Source organism: Poecilia reticulata, chromosome 15 (assembly GCF_904066995.2).
Source record: "Poecilia reticulata chromosome 15, P_reticulata-male-v2, whole genome shotgun sequence".
NCBI classification, from domain to species: Eukaryota; Metazoa; Chordata; class Actinopteri; order Cyprinodontiformes; family Poeciliidae; genus Poecilia; species Poecilia reticulata.
In genome coordinates, this window is record NC_088844.1 from 27,296,799 (window position 1) to 27,316,077 (window position 19,279).

The following is a 19,279-nucleotide window of genomic DNA, read 5'->3' on the forward strand; positions in this document are numbered from 1 at the left end:
CATCAACTCCTGCTGGTGAGCCCATTGATAAAAGTCTGAATTACCATTTAAATGGCTCACTATTTTAAGCTGAGATGTTGTACATGTCCAGAGGAGAAGGAACAACAAAAGAAGAGGAGACATGAGCAAAAACTGAAGTGAAAGGTTTATATTATACAAGTTCACCAGACCCTTATTTTGGTAGTCTACTGCTTATTAGTAAGTAAAATTGCATGTAATCATTCAATATGTTTATTAGCTAACTATTTAGCTTAAAGTTAAATATTTAATTCCAAAGTATAGTTTCAAGCTAAATATTATCTTATTATGTAGATATTTAGTTGTGAAAGCTGGTAATGATAGGTAGTAGCTTTCAGTAGCTACCAGTGAAACTAGTAGCTAAATGAAAACTGAATACTTAGCTAGTAGCTAAATATTTTAGATAACTGATTAGCTATAACTGTTTAGCTTGAAACTAAATCTTTAGCTTCAAGCTAAATATTAATAATTGCTAACTAAAGGTTTAGATAAAGCTAATTATTTAGGCTCAGACTAAATATTTAATTTGCTAATTGAATATTTAGTTTGAAACTATGTCATTTATGATTACATTAATAACATGGTGAAAATATCACTTTGAATAATGATCCCCATTTTGTTTGACCCTTATGACAGTAATCCATATTACTGCTGGTAATTTTGAACAATATAATTTTACACCCCATAAACGCCCAATTACAAAACTACCCAGTAATTTATGGGCCCGTAGTTGGCAGTGATGCTTTCAAGTGCTGAATAAAATGTAAAGATACCACAATCAAATAACGGGCATTAAAAACATGAAGATTTGAGATGGATAACTTTAAAAATGTCTCATTCACATTTTGATGTTTATTTCACTTTCCGAACCCCATTTCTCTGGTGTCATGGCGTCTTTCTGGTTGGCTGTTCTGATTGACAGTCTTGGAGCGTTGCGTTTTTTCGAGCAGCACTTGAACGCACCTGTGTAGTTTGAAGAACTCGTGTTGCTGCAGCCTGCGAGCCTAAAACAACGAGACCAAGCAAAGCATGATCGGCTAGTCTAAACTGCACTTTTACTCCAGTGAACCTGCGCATTGGGTGAGTCTGCACCGATCATTCATTTCCACGTCACGGATTGGAAAAGCCGGTCGAGTTATGACACCCACGGGATCGCTAATCGATGCGTGTTGTTGAAATCCTGTGTGCAAACGTTGCGTTTTAAACGTTGAGAGCGCATCTTCAGCACACAGTATGAGTGTGCTAATCACTTTAACTTTGCTTTGACTTCCAGAGGTTTTCAAAGCACTGTCTTAAATGGAGCTAGAGGACCAATGGTGGAAGGGACAACTTGCTGCAGATATTTACCAGGCGCTCAGATGCAAAGTGAGGGCGATTGACCATCAAATGGAGCCACAATGGAGAAAAAATAATTAACAATTTCAGTGTATCTATATTGTTTTTGATAGCTTGTGTTCATCCTGTACGTTACTGATGTTTTACCAGTCAGGCATGCCATTATGACCACATCCCTGCAGCAGGTAGCAACAATTGCACTCAATATATTTTTACTCAAGTAAAAGTAAAAGGTAAATGTCCAAGACATTATTCAAGAGTAAAAAAGTATTTGGTAAAAAGTCTACTCAAGTAGTGAGTAGTTGATCAAATTGTCAATCATCTAATATTTAAAAATTAGATCATCAGACGGACTAAAATATAAAGTTGAGTGGAAATTTTGGTATTTGAAGGACCAAAGTGACGATAATTTATATAAATAACGAAAAATAACAAAATTATGTTAAATAAAATGTTTTCAAATAAGTTTCTTTCAATGTAAGACTTATGAAACTTTAACAAAGACTGCAGGTCTGTCTGGTAAAGTTTAGGCTAAAACATGTTTGTTTTTCACTCAGTGGGTAGGAAATCCAGAAATTTTACTCAAGTAAGAGTAGAAATATTTCACAATAAAACTACTAAAGTAAAAGTAAAATAAAAAAAACAAAATAGTAAAAATTCTGCTAAAAGTAAACGTTTTCAAAAAAGTTATCAAGTAAATGCAATTAAATAATATTTCCCCAATTCTGCCTGTTAGCTGTGTTTCTGCCCTGACTTGTTGACTCCACTCCTGAAAGTTGTGAGGTGTAGCCTCTACTGATCTGACTTTTTAATTGATTTGTGATCTGGTAGGTTTGTTTGCAAACTAAGCTAGAATACATTTATTATATCAGTGAGTTTTGCACCATTGCTTCCTTTGGTAGGTCTTGGACAGGATCCCACCAACAAGCTTTGGAGATGCATCGAATCATTTACCACAAGTGTTTGGTTCTATCTTAAATTTATTTTTATGCTTCCCTGTTTTTATCCTTTTAATTATTGGTGGGACTTGATTAATTTTTTTAAATTAATCAGGGTTAATTAATCAAACTGTATATCAACAAACTAAGCTACATTTTCAATTCAATAATAATTTTTTCTGGTGAATTATTGAATAAATAGACATAGAAACTTAACAACAAAATTATTTATTGTTTTCAGAATTCGGTATTAACTAGTTACATTTATTCAATTACATTTTTTTTAAGTACTTTTAGGAATATTTTTACTATCCTTTACTTTTACGTGAGTAATTTTATTATGAAGTATTTCTACTTTTACTGGAGTAAAATTTCTGGATTCTCTACCAACTGAATGAAAAACAAACATATTTGTTTAGACACAGACACACACCTCAAGTTTTTGTTAAAGTTTCATAAGTTTTTTATTGAAAGAAACTGATTTGGAAGGAGTAAATTTTGCCTAATTTGGTTATTTTTTGTTACTTATATGAATTATTGTCAATTCCTCTTAACTTTATATTTTGGTCTGTCTGATGTCATTTTAAAATATTAAATGTTTGATAATTTGATCAGTTACTCGGTACTTGACTACCATTGATTTTTTGTTTTTTTTACCAAATATTTTCTTACTCTTACTTGAGTAAAATTTCTGGATTTTCTACCCACTGAATGAAACATCTTTTAACCAAAAATTCACCAGACACGAACACACACCAACAGTTTTTGTTAAAGTTTCATAAGTTTTTTATTGAAAGAAACTGATTTGGAAGGAGTAAATTTTGCCTAATTTGGTTATTTTTTGTTACTTATTGCCATTTTGTCCTTAAAATGCCAAAAGTGATTGATTAAACGATTGATAATTTGATCATTTATTCAGTACTTGAGTAGACTTTTTACCAAATACTTTCTTTACTTGGACGGCTACTTTTTACTTTTACTTGAGTAAAAATATGTTGAAGTCATTCTACTCTTATGTACATTTTTTGGGAACTCTACCTGATTGTTTTAAAAATCTGCTATTTAGGTTATCCAACCATACAATTGGTGCAAAGTGCTATTAACTTGGAGCTTATTCTGAAATGTGAACTCTGGATGCTAACATTTAGCATTGATGACGACTGTGTTGCTGCAACATGTTTAGCACTGAGATGGAAATTTAGGGTTTAGTAGCTTGATAGGATAACTCCTGTTGCCACAAAATAGTCTTTACCGTTTTGTAAAGCAAAAATGAATCCCCAGTGGATGAAGAGAAGCAACTTTGCCTTCCATTGATGTTTACAGAAGCCACATGTGCATCAGATATGCAGATGTACCAGAAACACATGAATATAAAAGGTTCCAGCTTTTAAAAAAATAAAAATAAAATTTTAACGCATCATCTTTGTGGAAGAAATTGCTCACTTGTTGTTTAATAAGTGATTTTTTCCTTTCTTTGTGCTTTAAATAAGAAAATCTTACTTAAAAATTAAATTCTAGACTTGAAGTTTACTCATAACAAGTAATATTTTTTTAATATTAAGCTATAATATCTTACTGAAATAATTAACTACGTAAACATAAAATATTTTAACATAAAACCTCTTTGTGACAAAAATTGTCTACTCATATAGAAAACAAGCATAAATATCCTTAGTTTAAGATATTTAATCTTACTTAAATTTCAGTTTTTGCAGTATGCAATCTACAAACATCTGTAGTTATGCAATTTAAGGTCAGTGGTCATAATGTTATGCCAGATTTCTATGGATTATTATTGTTTTACTTTGTGTTTTATTTTATTTTTATATTGTCTGTCCATTTTGGTGACTGGTTAAGGCGCTACAGATGCGAACGGCATATATTTATATTCGAGTTGTGCATCGTGCCTGTGTTGTACAGTTTATTATTGTTGTGATTCTGGAACAGGAGCTCAAACTGCCGTCCTACAAAGGCCAGTCCCCTCAGCTGAACCTCAGGCGATACTTTGCAGACCTCATCGCCATCATCTGCAACCGCTTCTGCCTTTGCCCCGCGGCCAGACACCTGGCCGTCTACCTGCTGGACCTCTTCATGGACCGCTATGACGTCACCATGCAGCAGCTCCACATGGTCTCTCTGTCCTGTCTCCTTCTGGCAAGTATGTGTATCTGTGACCTCTCGGTTCAGATGCTGTCAGATCGCCATAGGCGCAGCAAAAACTGACGGCTATATCTGTCAGACAAGTATGCGCTGTCATTTTATTTAATCGGCAACAGTGACGTAGATGTTGGATCATAAACTTTATTAGCAGCTGTATGACAGCCAAACTTAGCGGTTAGCTTGTCAGACCATCATCAAGTTTTATACGGCGCGTTTTGTAGTTGACTGTAGCTGCAGCTGCTTTAAACACTTTGAAACTATGACACTGCATATATATCCATCTAGTTATCATCGAAACAATTTATTAGCTTATTTTTTTGTCGTATGCCGAACTGACAGCTCCTCTAAACGTCGCGAACGCTTAATGCGCACGCATGCGTACTCACTGCCTGTTCGCTAGCAGGCAGTTGAGCGTTTTGGTTTTTTAAAATAAACTTTATTTACAAAGGAAGAGTACACAATTGTAGACGGTGGTAGTATTCTCGAGGTGCTGGTGTAACAAATCCATAGGACTCAAGGAGAAAAAAATAACAGGTTACAAATTAAATTCATCACTTAACTTAGCCTTAAGTGATGAATAGCTTTACAGTTGGTGCACAATTTTAAAGAATAAAAAAACCCCCATCTCAAATAAGCTCTAAAAACAGTGAGGTTAGGTTTGTTTTTAGCAAATTTGCAGGCATGTATGTGGAACTTGGCCAACAGAATAAGAACGTTTATAATATGTTGAGCGGTTTGTTGATGCGCCTAACTTTCTTCCGGTTGACGCAGGTAAATTTGAGGAAAGGGAGGACCGCGTGCCGAAGCTGGAGACCCTGAACAGCCTGGGCTGCATGAGCTCCATGAACCTGGTCCTGACCAAGCAGGCTTTGCTCCACATGGAGCTGCTGCTGCTGGAAACCTTCAGCTGGAACCTGTACCTTCCCACCGCAGCTCACTTCATTGATTACTATTTGTCCGTCGGCGTCCTGGACGGAGATCTGCATGACGGCTGGCCCATGGCGAGCCTGGAGAAGCCCAAGCTGTACATGGCCAAGTACGCAGACTACTTCCTGGAAGTCTCCTTGCAAGGTGCGCTGGTGAAGGTTAGGCCGAGGAAATCAGAGAACTTTTCTGTGTGTTGAAGATTTATTTTAGGGACTAATGGAACAAGTTTCTTTCTCTCGCTGTTTTTCTCTCTTTCTCCTTCTTTATGTCTTTCTTTCCTTTCTTCCCTCCTTGTTTCCTTCCCTCTTTGCTTTCTTTCATCTTTCCTCTCTTCCCTCCATCCTTCCTGCCTTCATTGCTTACTTCCATTTGCTCTTCCTTCTTTGCTTCCTTCTTTCATTCCTTCCTTCTCTCTTCTTTGATTTCTTCCTTCCTTCCTATCTTCTTTCTTTTTTCTTTTCTTACTTCCTTCATTTATTCCTTCCTTCCTTGGTTCCTTCCTTTTCCTCTTCCTTCCTTCATGTTCCATGCTTTCATGCTTCCTTTCCTGTCTCCTTTTTTCAATCCTTCCAGTATACTCTCTTCCTTCCTTTCTTTTTTTTTCTTCCTCTTTTTGTTCATGTTTCCTTCCTTTCTTCCTTGGTTCCTTCCTTTTCCTCTTCCTTCCTTCATGTTCCATGCTTTCATGCTTCCTTCCTTTCCTGTCTCCTTTTTTCCATCCTTCCTGTAAACTCTCTTCCTTCCTTTCTTTTTTTTCTTCCTCTTTTTGTCCACGTTTCCTTCCATTCATCCTTCCTCCTTCCCTCCTCCAAGTATCTCCTCTGAATTCTGTATTTCTATTTTTAAATAGAAATACAGATAAAACTGAAATGTTGAGTGTGGAGAAAATTATTGACATAAAAGGTTTAATATTAAACACCTTTGTTTTCTTCCTCTGATCTGTGTTTTGTTTTTATTACATTTTCCATAGATCACATCTTTTTGTGCTTTGCTCCGTCGCTGGTGGCGGCCGCCTGCGTGGCGGCGTCCCGCCTCATCCTCCATCTTTCCCCCAGCTGGCCGGCCCACCTGCAGCGCCTCACCGGCTACGCCTGGGAAAACCTCACACCCTGCATGGAGAAGCTGCTCATGTGAGAGAGGCCAAGACTGTGAATAAATGAAAACATACGAGAGTTTCCATTGAAAGTTTGAATGGCGAAGGATTAATTTGTATTCTGCAGGCTCACCTGAGCAGGAGTTCATATCTCAATGAAAATTAACTTGAGATATTTTTAACTCCTTATCTAGAGAAACCATTGGGGAAAAGTATACGCGGAAAACGGAAAATTTAATTGTTATCTAAAGAAAACCATCAGAAAATGGATTTGTTTTCTCGAGAAAACTATCGAGAATGTATTTGCGGAAAAAGTTAAATTAACTTGTTATCTAAAGAAAAAATGTTTTTACAAAAAATGGGAAGTTATCCTGAGAAAACCTTAGGAAAAAAGTATTTGTGGGAAACTGGAAAGTTTACTATTTATCTTGAAAATCATCTGGAATTTTACTCGTTAGCTCAAGAAAACAATCAGAAAATGAATTTATCTTGAAAATTATGGGGAAGAAGTTTATAAAGAAAACAAAAAAAATTATAGTTTCCTTCAGAAAACCAGGAAAAAAATTATTTCTTTATTTCAAGAAAACCCTCGAGGTTTGGGGCTAAAAGTATATGTGGAAAACGGGAAATTAACTAATCTAGAAAATAATCTGGAAAATGTATATTCCGAAAAGTGAAAATTAACTTATAGCGATAAAACCATCGGAAATGAATTTCTTTATTTCGAGAAAACCTTCAGGAAAAGAGTTTATATTGAAAACATAAAATGTACTTGTTATCTTAAAAACAGTCTGAAGAATAACTTATTCAGAGAAACCATTGGGAAAAAGTATAAGCTAGAAAACCATAAGAAAATAAATTTCTTTATTCGAGAAAACCTTCATGAAAAAGTAAATGTGGACAACAGGAAATTTACTCCTTCTCTCAAGAAAACCATCGGCAAATGAATTTATCTCCAGAAAATTATCTGGAAGAAATGTATGCAGAAAATGTCCTTTCTCAGCTTCTGTAGTTTACACACAATCACTTGCAAAATTAAACTGAGGATTTAGTTTAATTTGGTAAACATAAGGATTTTATTTATGCAGTTTAAGGATTATAAATATGACATTGTTTTTTTTTCCAGTGCACATGACAGTGATGTGAAGGAGGCCAATAAGCAGCAGTGCCTTCAGCAGCAGCACAGCCAGGCGCTGCTCCACAGTTCAGGCCAGCCAGCCACTGCGTCGCAGTTCCTGCAGCTGCCCTCCATGCAGTTCCCTCAGAAAGCCCTGCAGGCAGGCCCGGCCGCCGGCCACAGGTCTGCATCCTACCTGCAAGGCCCCGGCGGCCCCCAGCAGAGCGACACGCAAGCCTCCGCCGCCTGTCTGGACCTGAAGCCCGGCGTTCCCAGCCGGGCGTACCCGGTCAGCATGCACTACAGCTACCAGGCGCCGTGCTTCGACAGATAATCGTCGTTTTAGCGGAGAGCCAGACGCAATCGTTTGAACGTACAGAATGTTGTTTTTAATTCCCAGAGACTTGATAAGATTTGTGCAGCACTTTGAGCCGTTCAGTGTGCAATACATGAGGATGTTTCTTTTCTTAATGTTTGAGATACAGAGTGAATGTCAATGCGCTGTTTTGCACCAATCTCTGCTAGACCAAAAAGCCTTGTGTTCATTTTATGCCAACCTGAAGTATTAATTACCCTGTGTTGAAAGTTAAGACAGCAGGAGCCAAAAGGGGGGGATTTATGTCAAAGTTTGTGGTTTAACTTAAGAGTTTTTGTTGCGTTGTTCTTTTTTTAATTTTTTTTCTCTAGTTGTTAGGGCAAATGTCAAGAACAAAGATGGTAGATGCTGCAGCACGTGAAAATTATCCCCCGAGTTTCAGTCAGCTTCTATTGTCCTTTTAAATAAAACGCAAACCTGTGTTGATGATCCGGTTCGGGGGGGAAAACATTACAACTTGAAATTCTGTCGGTTTCACTGTATAAAAATCCTTAAAAATGGATGACTGCAACACTGAGTCTGTTTCTTTATTTCCAAAAATAAAAAAACTAAAATCAAGCAAACAAAGTAGATTGATATTTATTATAGATCCAAAACTTTAAAGTGTTTTTTTTTACAATGGTGTATTAGGGCCATTGTAGATAGAATAAAAGGAGAACATTTTTGCCAATAATTTTGGTTAATCTCAGAAATTTTCTTTGAAAACTTATAGAAAAAGTTTTAATGAAAATGTTAGACATTTGAAGTAAAAATAAAAGTTTTTTTGTAGAAAATTTCTGTTGATGTAAGAATTAAAAAAAATTTCTAGCAAATGTTCTTGTTTTTTTTTCTAGAAAAAAACTGAGTTTTTCTGAAATTATCTGCATGTTTATTAAACAAACATGGAGGGGGGAGGGAAACAACCATGCTTTTATTTTCCCACCACCTAAAATTTCCAATAACGTAACAAATGTGGAAAGTAATGCGAAACCTTCTGCATGTTTTGGTGAAGGTGCAGCTGACAGCCACCAGAGGGCAGCATCTGTTGTCTGTTGACTGCTAAGAAATCTTCCTCGCCAGCTCAGACGTGAAAATGAGAAATTAAAAAAATTCAACCTTCTATCTTAATCATTCTGCAGATTTTCCTGAGAAAAATATCAGAATATATTTCTTTGGAACTTCTCAAAAGAAATTTCGGCCCCGAAGACGTAAAAACAGACCGATGATTTAAAGTTCAGCTAAAACAAACACATTTGCTTTTCTTTAAGGCGAGAACCACACGCTGTCATTTTCTCAAACTCTTAGTTTGTTTTTGAATAGACTGCTTGTTTCTGAATGAAAATCTCAAAGGAGACTGAACTGAAATGATTTCCCGTCACTAAAACATTGTGGTGAGTAAAAACCTCTAATGGATTTCTGGTTCCTGCGTGTTAAAATGGGATGGCGAAAAGCAGAAGGAAGCAGATTTAACGCATTGCTTTACCATATTTACCCTCTATATTTGGTTTTGTACAGCTTTAGAGTACCCAAAAATTGTGCTTTAGTGCGAGTAGCACTACTTCAACATATTTTTATTCAAGTACAAAACATGTTTCATTCAGTGGGAAGAAAATTAGGAATTTTTTACTAGTTAAGAGTAAGTAAAATTTCTACTTCATAATAAAATTACTAAAGTAAAAAAAAAATACAGTGTAGTAAAAAATACTCCTAAAAAAAGAGTATATATATATATTTTTTTTATTTTTATTTATTTATTTTTTTTTTTTTTTGAAACACTCAACTAAATGTAATTGACTAAATGTAACTAGTTACTACCCAACTCTGACTCCCGGTAAAGAGATATGTAAATAAAAACTGATATTTTACTATAGTAGCATAATTTCCCACTTAAGCTTAAACAAATCAAAACCTTTCAGTTAAATACTAGTATTCAGTGGGAACTGAACTGAACTTTTGTATGTTTCACCTTTTTAACATAATCAGACTGTTTAAAAACTTTTATTCAGTAAACTGTGGCTTCCCGTTTCTCCTGGGGTGTAAATATGAAGTGACGTGCTGGGCTTAGCTGGCGTTGCTAGGTGACGGGCTGGGCTTGGCTGGCGTTGCTAAGTGACGGGCTAAGCTTGGCTGGCGTTGCTAAGTGACGGGCTAAGCTTGGCTGGCGTTGCTAGGTAACGGCGCCAATAGAACTAGCACTTATTCATCAATTGTAGCTTCTTGCCTAATCTTTAGCTTCCTCCACTGAATCTTTGACTCTGCCTGGGCCACTCCAAATCGTTAATTTGTTATCCAGTCAGAACAAAACCAAGTCGGTAAAAATAAAATACGACATTTTGAATTAAAGTCAGGTGGTATCTATGGAAAAACAAAAAATGGGTCAACTTTCGCTCTATTAGTAGGGAAACTTAACCAAAAATATGAAAAATATGGTAAAAAAAAAAAACCATCCTTTTTTTTTAGTTTCCAGATCTAAATCCTACAGAAACCCTGTAAAGATTAAGAACAGAGGAGGAATAGTTAGTACGCTTCAACCTTGTGAAACGATTAGGATTAAGTCCTGCAAAAATGTATCAAAATGTTAAACTTTGACTTGAAATATAAATATGTTGCGATCACCAGATAATTACCAGAGAAGATTCAGGAGTGAGGAAGTAAAAAAATAATGGCAGTCAGTGACTTCCTCTTAATTTTTTATTTCTGCCTCGTTGTTCTGTGTGGAAAAACCCAGCAGCCCACTCACCCATCTGTTTCTCTGTGTGAGCAAAAACAACCAGAGCTTTTTTAACTAAACCTATAATAACATGAGTCCTGCATGGTTGTATGTTTCATTATCAGCAAAAAATAAAACCCAGAAAATATTGTTTCTGGTTTCAACTCTGAACCCACAAAACAGCCAGGCCATGGTGGCATGAACTTTAAAGAGAAAAAAACAAAACACACTTTTAGGTCAAATATGAACAAAAAAATGACCAGAACAATAATATAAAAATTATACTGAAAGAAATCAAATGTATTCTCCTTATTTTGCCTGATTTAATCTCAGAACAAGAATCAGAAAGGTTTCTACTTGATATGACAAATACTAGACAAAAATGTAAATAGATACAAGTAGCAGCTTTCAAGTAATTATTAATTTTATCAAGGGGAAAAGAGGAATCAAAACCTGAACTATGGTTGCCTGCATGTTAAATTACAAAATTACCACAAATACACATTGTTGGTTTATTCTTTGCTTTAATTTCACTATTTTCAGAAAGACTTAATTTAAATATCTGACAACATGAAGCAGCAAAAAAGATCTTAAAAGCAATATGTCGTATCCACAACATGTTGTTTTTATACCTTGTTTAGTTTATGGCTGCTATAAAAGAATTACAAAAACAACAAAACTTTAGATTTGTTGTTTTTGAGTGAATGTTGGAGGTCAGATGGAAACAAAAATTAAAATTAAAGTAAATAATTATTTCATGTATGAAATATTTATTTATTGATGTCATTGACTTTATGTTTTCTCTGTTTTCTAAACCATTCTGATTTCCTGTGTAGAATTTCTGTTTATATTTGTTTTATGTTTTCTTACTATATTATTTTTGACTGACTTGATTGAATAATATGAATTTTATTCAACTGACACAAAACCTTGAGATGCCACTAATTATGAATTGGTCCTACATAAATAAGCTGCAATACATTTAACTAAATTAGGCTGAAGAGACGCAGAATGAAAAAACACAAATCTGTTTGTGACTGTGGTGTTTAAAGAGTGTCATACAAAGTTTAATAACAAATCAAAAATACAAAAAAAGAACACATTTAGAGTAGATGAAATTAAATAGGATTTACTGACATTTACATGTGTGCACACATGCTGTTTTAATCCAAACTACCCTGCCCTGAGCTCATTTTAGAGATTGCATAACAATGTTTCATAAGCAAAAATGCCGAATACAGACAGGATGTTCGTAATGTGATAAAATCCTTTCAGACCGCAGGAGCTCTGTTCTGTTGGACTGAATGTTCCTCAAGCGATTCTTCATACTTCGGAGGATTTGAAGATCTGAAACTGCAGCTAAAAGGACTGAAACCAAGAAAAGCCTGGTTGACATGGCAACAATTAGAAAACACTCACATCATGAAGAGGAAAAACGTTCAAAGTGTTGCCTTTGGGAGAGCTCAAATTGACAGAATTGTAAAAGGTGGCTAAAAATAGTTTTGCTGCAAAATAAACTGTAAATGCTATCCACATATTCAGCTGACGCGAAATATCATAATCATATCACAGAATTATGGAAAACAATAAGTATATTTTTAAATAATTATAAATTCTACTGATGTCTTCTAATATTAAACTCTAAAATATCAGTTTAAGTCATCAAATTGCATAAAATCAAAAAGTGCAGCTTCTGTTCACTGAATATATAAGTTTCTTCATCACTCTATTTATTGAACTAGCTTTGCAAAAAATATGTAAGCAGAACAAGAAAACTTTTACAAAAATATATGTTCCAAAGACATAAAAAGAATTGCTCTGTTCTGTGGACTACAATGGAATGTCTGGAACATAAATAAAGTTATTGACATTATCTCTATTTGACTCTTATAAATAAAAGTGTCTTCAGTCAGAGGATTCCTTAAATTTGCTGTACAGACTGCTAAAGCTGGGTAAAATCTTAAATTATTCAGCATGTACAACTACTCTTAGAAGAAAAATACACAATATGAGTTAAAGCAACTTTTAAATTACATCTGGAAATAATAAAGTATATTTGAATTTTAAATAAATGTGAAATACAAAAGGCTTTCTGAAAAGGTTTCTGAGAAGTCCCCTTATGTGATGTCATCAGACGGATGTGTACACACGGATGCTTATTCATCGGTGGTTAGATTTTATCTTGAATTTATGACGATTTTCAAAGAAAAAAAATATATAGAAAAGCACAAAGAAAAACTGACTTGTCCGAAAGGTGAACTACATATTAGTGAGTTTACAGAAAAAACATGGCTGATCGTTTTAAATTATTTCAGTACCACGGCCAGTTCAAGTCTTAACAGGCAGGTATTTCAGTAAATGTTTTAAAAGAGCGTGATTTTATAAATATATTATAAATATTGTTAATTTAAAGTAATTTTTATGTCATATAATGATGTCTATTTGTAATTATACATAATCATAGCGAATGCATGCGTGGAGAGCGGAACGTCCACGGTGCTCCACGCTTAGGAAGAAAAAAGTATGAAGTGTTTTCTTTCTCTTTTTGACTTATATTCTTTTCTTCTTTTAACATGCATTCTGATTGGCTCTCCCAAACGCTTGTAGCCAATCAGCCCTCGCCTGCCATGGAGGAAGGAATAAATGCAAGATGGCTCCTCATATAAAAACAGTCTTCTTGGTCGCCCTCAGCGTGCAACAAAATAACTCTCTAATCCTTATTAGGTTAAAATATTTATCCGCGACGAGTTCTGAAGGATAAACTGAGCTTTTGCTTGGCGACGTTAGGCTGTATTTTGTGGAAATATAAAGTATAAGGACAGCAGGGACGGCTTTGAAGACATGGTTGTGAGAGCTCGGAGTCTTCGTGAACCGTTGGGCTGCTGAGGATCACACAGCCCCGGCAGGGCCGTAGTTAGCAGCTAACTAGCTAATGACTTCGCCCACTATCCTCTACCGTTTTGGAACCCTCAAAGAAAAGAAGGAATACAACCAATGCTGAATGTGGGAAGTTGAAGCTCCTGTAACAAATGATCATGGCTGTATCAAGGTAAGTTGTCCCTGTAACGCCTCTGTTCTGTTCGACCGAGTTTTCTTAACAATTAGCTAGCTGGTGTGCTAACGCTTGCTAGCTTTAAATTGGCAGCAATAGCGTGGCGATGGCCGACTAAACCGGTACTCTTGTTACCTCAATTTGGTTCCAAACGATTTGATCACTTTATTGAAGTTCACAATTGGTGGCAAACGTTCATTGGACTTGATTTCTATCCTGACGTGGGTTTATGTTGTTGTTTAGTAATACATGAACTGTTATTATGAAGTTGGGTGATTAAATGAGATTTGCAAACGCAGCACACGCTCATTAATTAATTTATCCCCATGTTTGTAACCGAAGGGTTGTTATACGACGTGTTAAAAACTAATCTAAGCCCATTGAATGATGACCTTGTGTTACACTTGTCTAACTTGTTCTGGTTTTAAGTATTCATCTCTGTTTAGTTTTTTGTTGTTGTACTCTTTTGCATATGACAGAAGTAAAAGTATCTACCTATAGAAAACGATATGTGCACTGTGGAGCACCAAAGCTGTTATAACCTGTTTAAATCCACTTTGTTACTGCTGTACATTTGCTGTAGTATGTGTGCTGGTTTCTAAAAGCACTGCATGTTTAAACAACCTATATCTGGAATAAACAGTATTATAACTTTTGATAGATCTTGTTACTTAAAAATTAGGCATTTTTTTGTAGACAGTATTTAATAAATCAGCCTTTTTTAAATTGATCTTGATGTGCTGTTATAGAGCTACAGTAAATGTCTTATTCAGCTAAAATATCATGTTTATTACTGTAGAAATTGGGGGTTTTCTGCCTTCAAATGTAAAAGTCTTCATTCAATTTTTAGAGCAAATACTAAATTAATTGTGGAACAGAGTTAAGAAATAATCCAGTTTTAATGGAAACTGTAGCACGGATCTTGTGTTTCCCTTTTTATTTGTTTATCTTAAAATGAACTTTGCAATTTCAAAATATTTCTGATCTTTGATTTGTTTTGCATTTCTCCTCTAGTATTAATATCTATGATATAATACATTCTAGTTGTCTTCATTTGAATTAAACACAATTTACTTGCATCGAAACTATGCAAATAGAAATTGGATGAGAAAAGGATAATGTAACTAATTTTACTAAAACTAACCTGCTACAGGAAAATAAAAATCTGTTACAGGAAGTAATAATCACCAGGGAAACATCAGCGAAACCACAAACTCGCTGATGGAACATGCATGTTTGCAGCCTTTAACGGTTTATTGATCTGGATTCTTATCTTGCTAACTTCTCCTAGACTTGACCGTTTGTTTATCTTGCTCGACACTGGAACCACACCAGTAACCAGGAAGGCAGCAGCCCAGCAGCTTGGAGAAGTGGTGAAACTTCACCCACATGAACTCAACAACCTCCTGTCAAAGGTGAGGATTTTCTCATTCATATGTAGATAAACTGGTAATCTGGTGACTACAGGATGTGTTTTTCTGTGTTGTGCAGTCCTCCTGAGCAGATTAGAGTTTTTTCCATCATCTCTCTATGGCTGATGTAATTACAGTTCCTTGTGAAAGTATCGGTATGACTTGAACTTGTTCATATTTTTGTTATGTTAAAACCACAAACAGCACTAATATTTTACGGAATAGACCAACACAAAGTAGAGGATAGTTGAAGTGGAAGGGGGGGAAAAATATATTGCTAAAAAAATAAATGACAAAAACAACAACAAAAATGGAGAAAGTGTCAGGTTTGTATATGTAGATCTTAAAATTGTTGCCCATCAACAGCTAAAGCTCAGACCACTTAGATTTAGATCATCTGTAATCATCAGGTTTTCAAATTTTGCAATAATTTCTCAATTTTCAGCATTTCAACTACGTTTGATACTAAGAAAAATACACAATAGCATATTCTGTAACATTTTTTGAAGGCTTACTGGCAAAAACATGCAGAATTACAATATGAAAAATATTTTTAGCTTGAATGCAATTTTAAAATATAACTTTCCTGTTTGTCAGAACAGAAAACTAACACTGGATGTGTCTTGGTAGGTTTTAATTTGTCCAGTATGCCCATCTTCAGGTGATGGAGTGACCTTTTCAAAATGTTGTATTTTGTTTTGTAACCTAATTCTGCTTTAAGCTGCTTCACAGCTTTATCCTTAAGCTGTCTGCCGTGTTCCCGGGTCTTCATGATGCCGTTTGTTCACTAATGTTCTCAAACAAACCGCTAATGTCTCTGCAGAACAGCCGGATGTATCCAGAGATTAAATTACACTCTCTTACTGATTAGGTAACTTCTGGAGGCGATTGGTTGCACAAAATTTTGTGGTCTCAGGATGAGGGCGGGCAGAAAGCAAACACCACACTTTTTTTTTTTTACTTTTTATTTAAACCATGTGTAATTTTGATTACATTTCATAATTATGCACCACTTTTTAAAGTGCTTCTTATTGCTACTGTTGCGGATATGTTGGCTAACAAGCCAAAATCCCAGTAAAATAAATTTTACTGTGTTATTTTTAACTAGAAAAAGTGTTAAAAAATGTGTGGTATGAAAACTGTAGCAAGACACTGTACATGCTTTTTATGTTGGTACTAAATTAATTTAAATTATCGTCCCAAGGTGCTTACATATCTACGGAGTCCCAGCTGGGACACTCGAATTGCAGCCGGCCAAGCTGTGGAGGCCATTGTGAAAAATATTCCTGAGTGGAACCCGGCTCCGAAGCCAAAGGAAGGTGAGAATTCAACCACGTGATTCAGAATAACACCATTTGATTTTCATACATGTAGTTAATGCACATGTCACAGTAACCAATGGTGTAGTTGGAAAATGGTGGTGCAGCAGTACAGCCAGTTTGTTGATCACAGATTTTATTTGTTTGTGTGTCTTATGTGGCCCTCTAGAATCCAAACTACATCAATAAGTCACAAATCTGCAAAACTCACACAAAATCAACAGATTCTCACATTTTTACAGATTTTTGCTGCAGATTTCTCTCAAAATTGACCAGAAACTTTGGGTCTAAGTGACCGCTGCCTCAACCTCACTTGATGTTAAGTTATAGTCTGTGATTGATAAGGTAATTAATAAAAAAGTCACATTTTACATCACACATTGGCGCAAATATCGTAAAAATTCTTTACAAATATTTCTAAATTGGCACCACAAAATCTGTGATTTAGACTGGAAAAACACAAAAACAATCACGAAATCCCAGACGGACTGACCAGTGTGAAAAGATGTTCAATTATATTATTTAATTGAAAGTAACTCTTGCTGAATACTGAAACAAACAGTTATTTATTGATATTTTAACAGTTTAGTGGGTTTTATCAATGCGTTCTGGCACAACCGGCCCTTTAAGGAACATTCAGATTTTAGATTTGGCCCAAAATGAAAATGAGTTCAACACCCCTGCTATACAACAAACCGTTTGTCATTTCCAAAGCGTTGATCTAAACATTTCCAGGTGTTTATGAAGCCGTTGTCGTTTCTGGACTCTTTGCTTCCCTCTAGAGTCCCGTGACGACCTGTCTCCGGAGGACTCGTCCTGTGATCGGTTGAATTTTTACCATTTTGACATCTCGCGCCTGCTCAGGCATGGAGCGTCGCTGCTCGGATCCGCAGGAGCCGAGTTTGAGCTGCAGGAAGACAAAACTGGTTTGTACAGACATGTTGGTAACTGCTCTGAGTTACATGGGCCGTTTCCATCTTGATTTTCCTTTCCTAAAGCCACACCTGTCCAGTTTTTCCTTTTTTAATCTTAATTCTAAAGGTTTGTTTTCTGAAATGCGACACCACTTCTGTAGAGAAAACGATCGTGTTATCTGTCAGTGACCAACCGGGCCACTCTGCTGCGTTTGAATGTGATTTGAATAGGAAAAGCTGCTCTTATCATACCAAACCTTTTGCTTTAGGACTTCTTGTCTGCTGGTCGTTTCATTTTTATTTTATTTTTTTAATGCGTCCTGTTTGGCAGTGTCACTGAATTGTTTGAAACTCAGCAGATTTATCTTCAAGTGGAGCGTTACAGCTTTCACTATGATTCAGCAGTGCTGTATTAATGCAAAGATAATGATTTATTATAAAAGTATTTATGACTTTTACATTTACACATTGCCCAAAAGGTTTTGTGTTTCTGTCACAATAACCAATTTTGTTATTGTTCCAGAAATTATTGCTATAAACAATAAAATTGTCATTTTTTTGATCATTTTCAAGTAATATATTGATAATGGCATAAAAATACAAGTTTTCTCTCTTCTCTCTCTTTAATTTGCACTCATCACTGGAACTGGAAGATATTTGAAATAAAACACAACAACCAAAAACGATAAATAAAACAAAAATAAAAACGGAAAACCAAAACCATAAAAAATTATTTTGATGTCTCTAAACATGTGATTAATTGCGTATTGTGACAGGCTAAGTTTAAATGTGTATTTATTTATTTTTTCTTCAAACTATTGATTTTCATTCAAAGCTTTTGTCAACATGTTACATTTAAACTTTAAGTAAATGAAATAACAATATAAAAGATGCTCTGTAACGGGGGAGAAACAAGAGAAAGTTGGAAAAAAGAGACGAGTTTAATTTTGTTCGGTCATCTGCCGTTTCCTTTGGATCACATTTCCTATTAACTGAATCCATGGTGTTCCTTCTGAACGATCCATTGATCACACCAACAGTCTCATCGTTTCTTTAAAATCTGTCAGGTGAGATGGATCCTAAGGAACGTCTGGCTCGTCAGAGGAAGCTGCTCCAGAAGAAGCTGGGTCTGGATATGGGAGCTGCGATAGGAATGGACACAGACGAGCTGTTCAACGACGAGGACCTGGACTATTCCTGCCATCCCAGCGGCTTTAAAGCCCAAGGATCCAGAGCTACAGCTGGCTGCAGCTCCCGCAACCACGTGGTCAGTGTTTGGGTAGATCATTTGACCCATTTGGAACTTTCACATAGAATGTTTTTTCATTATTTTATTTATTGGTCAACTACACTGCAGGTTATACTGTTAATTCTGCAGTGAGTTCTTAATAAAACTGCCTTGGAGTTGATCTTCTTAATGGCTCAGAACAAGAATTGGTTTTTAGAAAATGATGGAACCTCTCAGCTTAATGCTGCGTTCACAGCGAACTCGTTTTGTGCGTCAGGAACTTCACGTTTGACGCTTGTGCACTTTGAAGACAGACACTAGACATTTTGCTAAAGACGCGTCAGAATCTCTGTAGGCAGCGTTGAGAGGAGACTCCTTCGCATTCCTGTCCCTCAGACTCTTCCACCGCCTCCTGAAAATGTTGTCTAAATAAATGTCTATTTAACGTGACTCAACATTTTTGCTGGACAGATTTGTACATCTCAAATGAGGGAAAATATTTTCAAATAGTAAAAGTTATAAGTTACTTGACATTCCAACTTCCTCGCTGATCCTCTTCCAAGCAAGGTCTTTTCTATTCCTGTCTCTGCAGTCATAACTTGATTATAGGACGAGAGGAAACGGCGACAATTGGTTTATCCTCCATAGATTTTTGTTTGTTTGTTTTTCCACATAGCAGATTCTTTCTGATTTGTTGACAC

At 35.7% G+C, this 19,279-nt stretch overlaps 2 protein-coding genes across 3 annotated transcripts in view; both read left to right on the top strand.

Moving 5' to 3' along the window:
• Positions 1–61: 61 nt before the first annotated feature.
• ccnj (cyclin J) lies at positions 62–8,475 on the top strand. 2 transcript variants are annotated; one of them, XM_008429992.3, is made up of 6 exons: positions 62–198; positions 1,292–1,383; positions 4,239–4,449; positions 5,223–5,522; positions 6,349–6,508; positions 7,598–8,475. In XM_008429992.3, exons 2-6 carry the CDS (start codon positions 1,315–1,317, stop codon positions 7,920–7,922), a joined length of 1,065 nt encoding a protein of 354 aa, XP_008428214.2. In that variant the 5' UTR covers positions 62–198; positions 1,292–1,314; the 3' UTR covers positions 7,923–8,475. The 2 variants fall into 2 exon arrangements, with proteins under 2 accessions (XP_008428214.2, XP_081472628.1); XM_081616502.1 differs by lacking the exon at positions 62–198 and adding an exon at positions 790–1,098.
• A 4,806-nt stretch (positions 8,476–13,281) lies between these two features.
• btaf1 (BTAF1 RNA polymerase II, B-TFIID transcription factor-associated) overlaps positions 13,282–19,279 on the top strand; it is a 30,097-nt gene continuing 24,099 nt past the window's right edge. Inside the window, exons 1-5 of the mRNA XM_081615991.1 lie at positions 13,282–13,702; positions 14,997–15,120; positions 16,322–16,436; positions 17,219–17,362; positions 18,418–18,617. Coding sequence (XP_081472117.1) covers positions 13,683–13,702; positions 14,997–15,120; positions 16,322–16,436; positions 17,219–17,362; positions 18,418–18,617 — 603 coding nt within the window. The 5' untranslated portion in view covers positions 13,282–13,682. The remainder of the gene's footprint in view (positions 13,703–14,996; positions 15,121–16,321; positions 16,437–17,218; positions 17,363–18,417; positions 18,618–19,279) is intronic.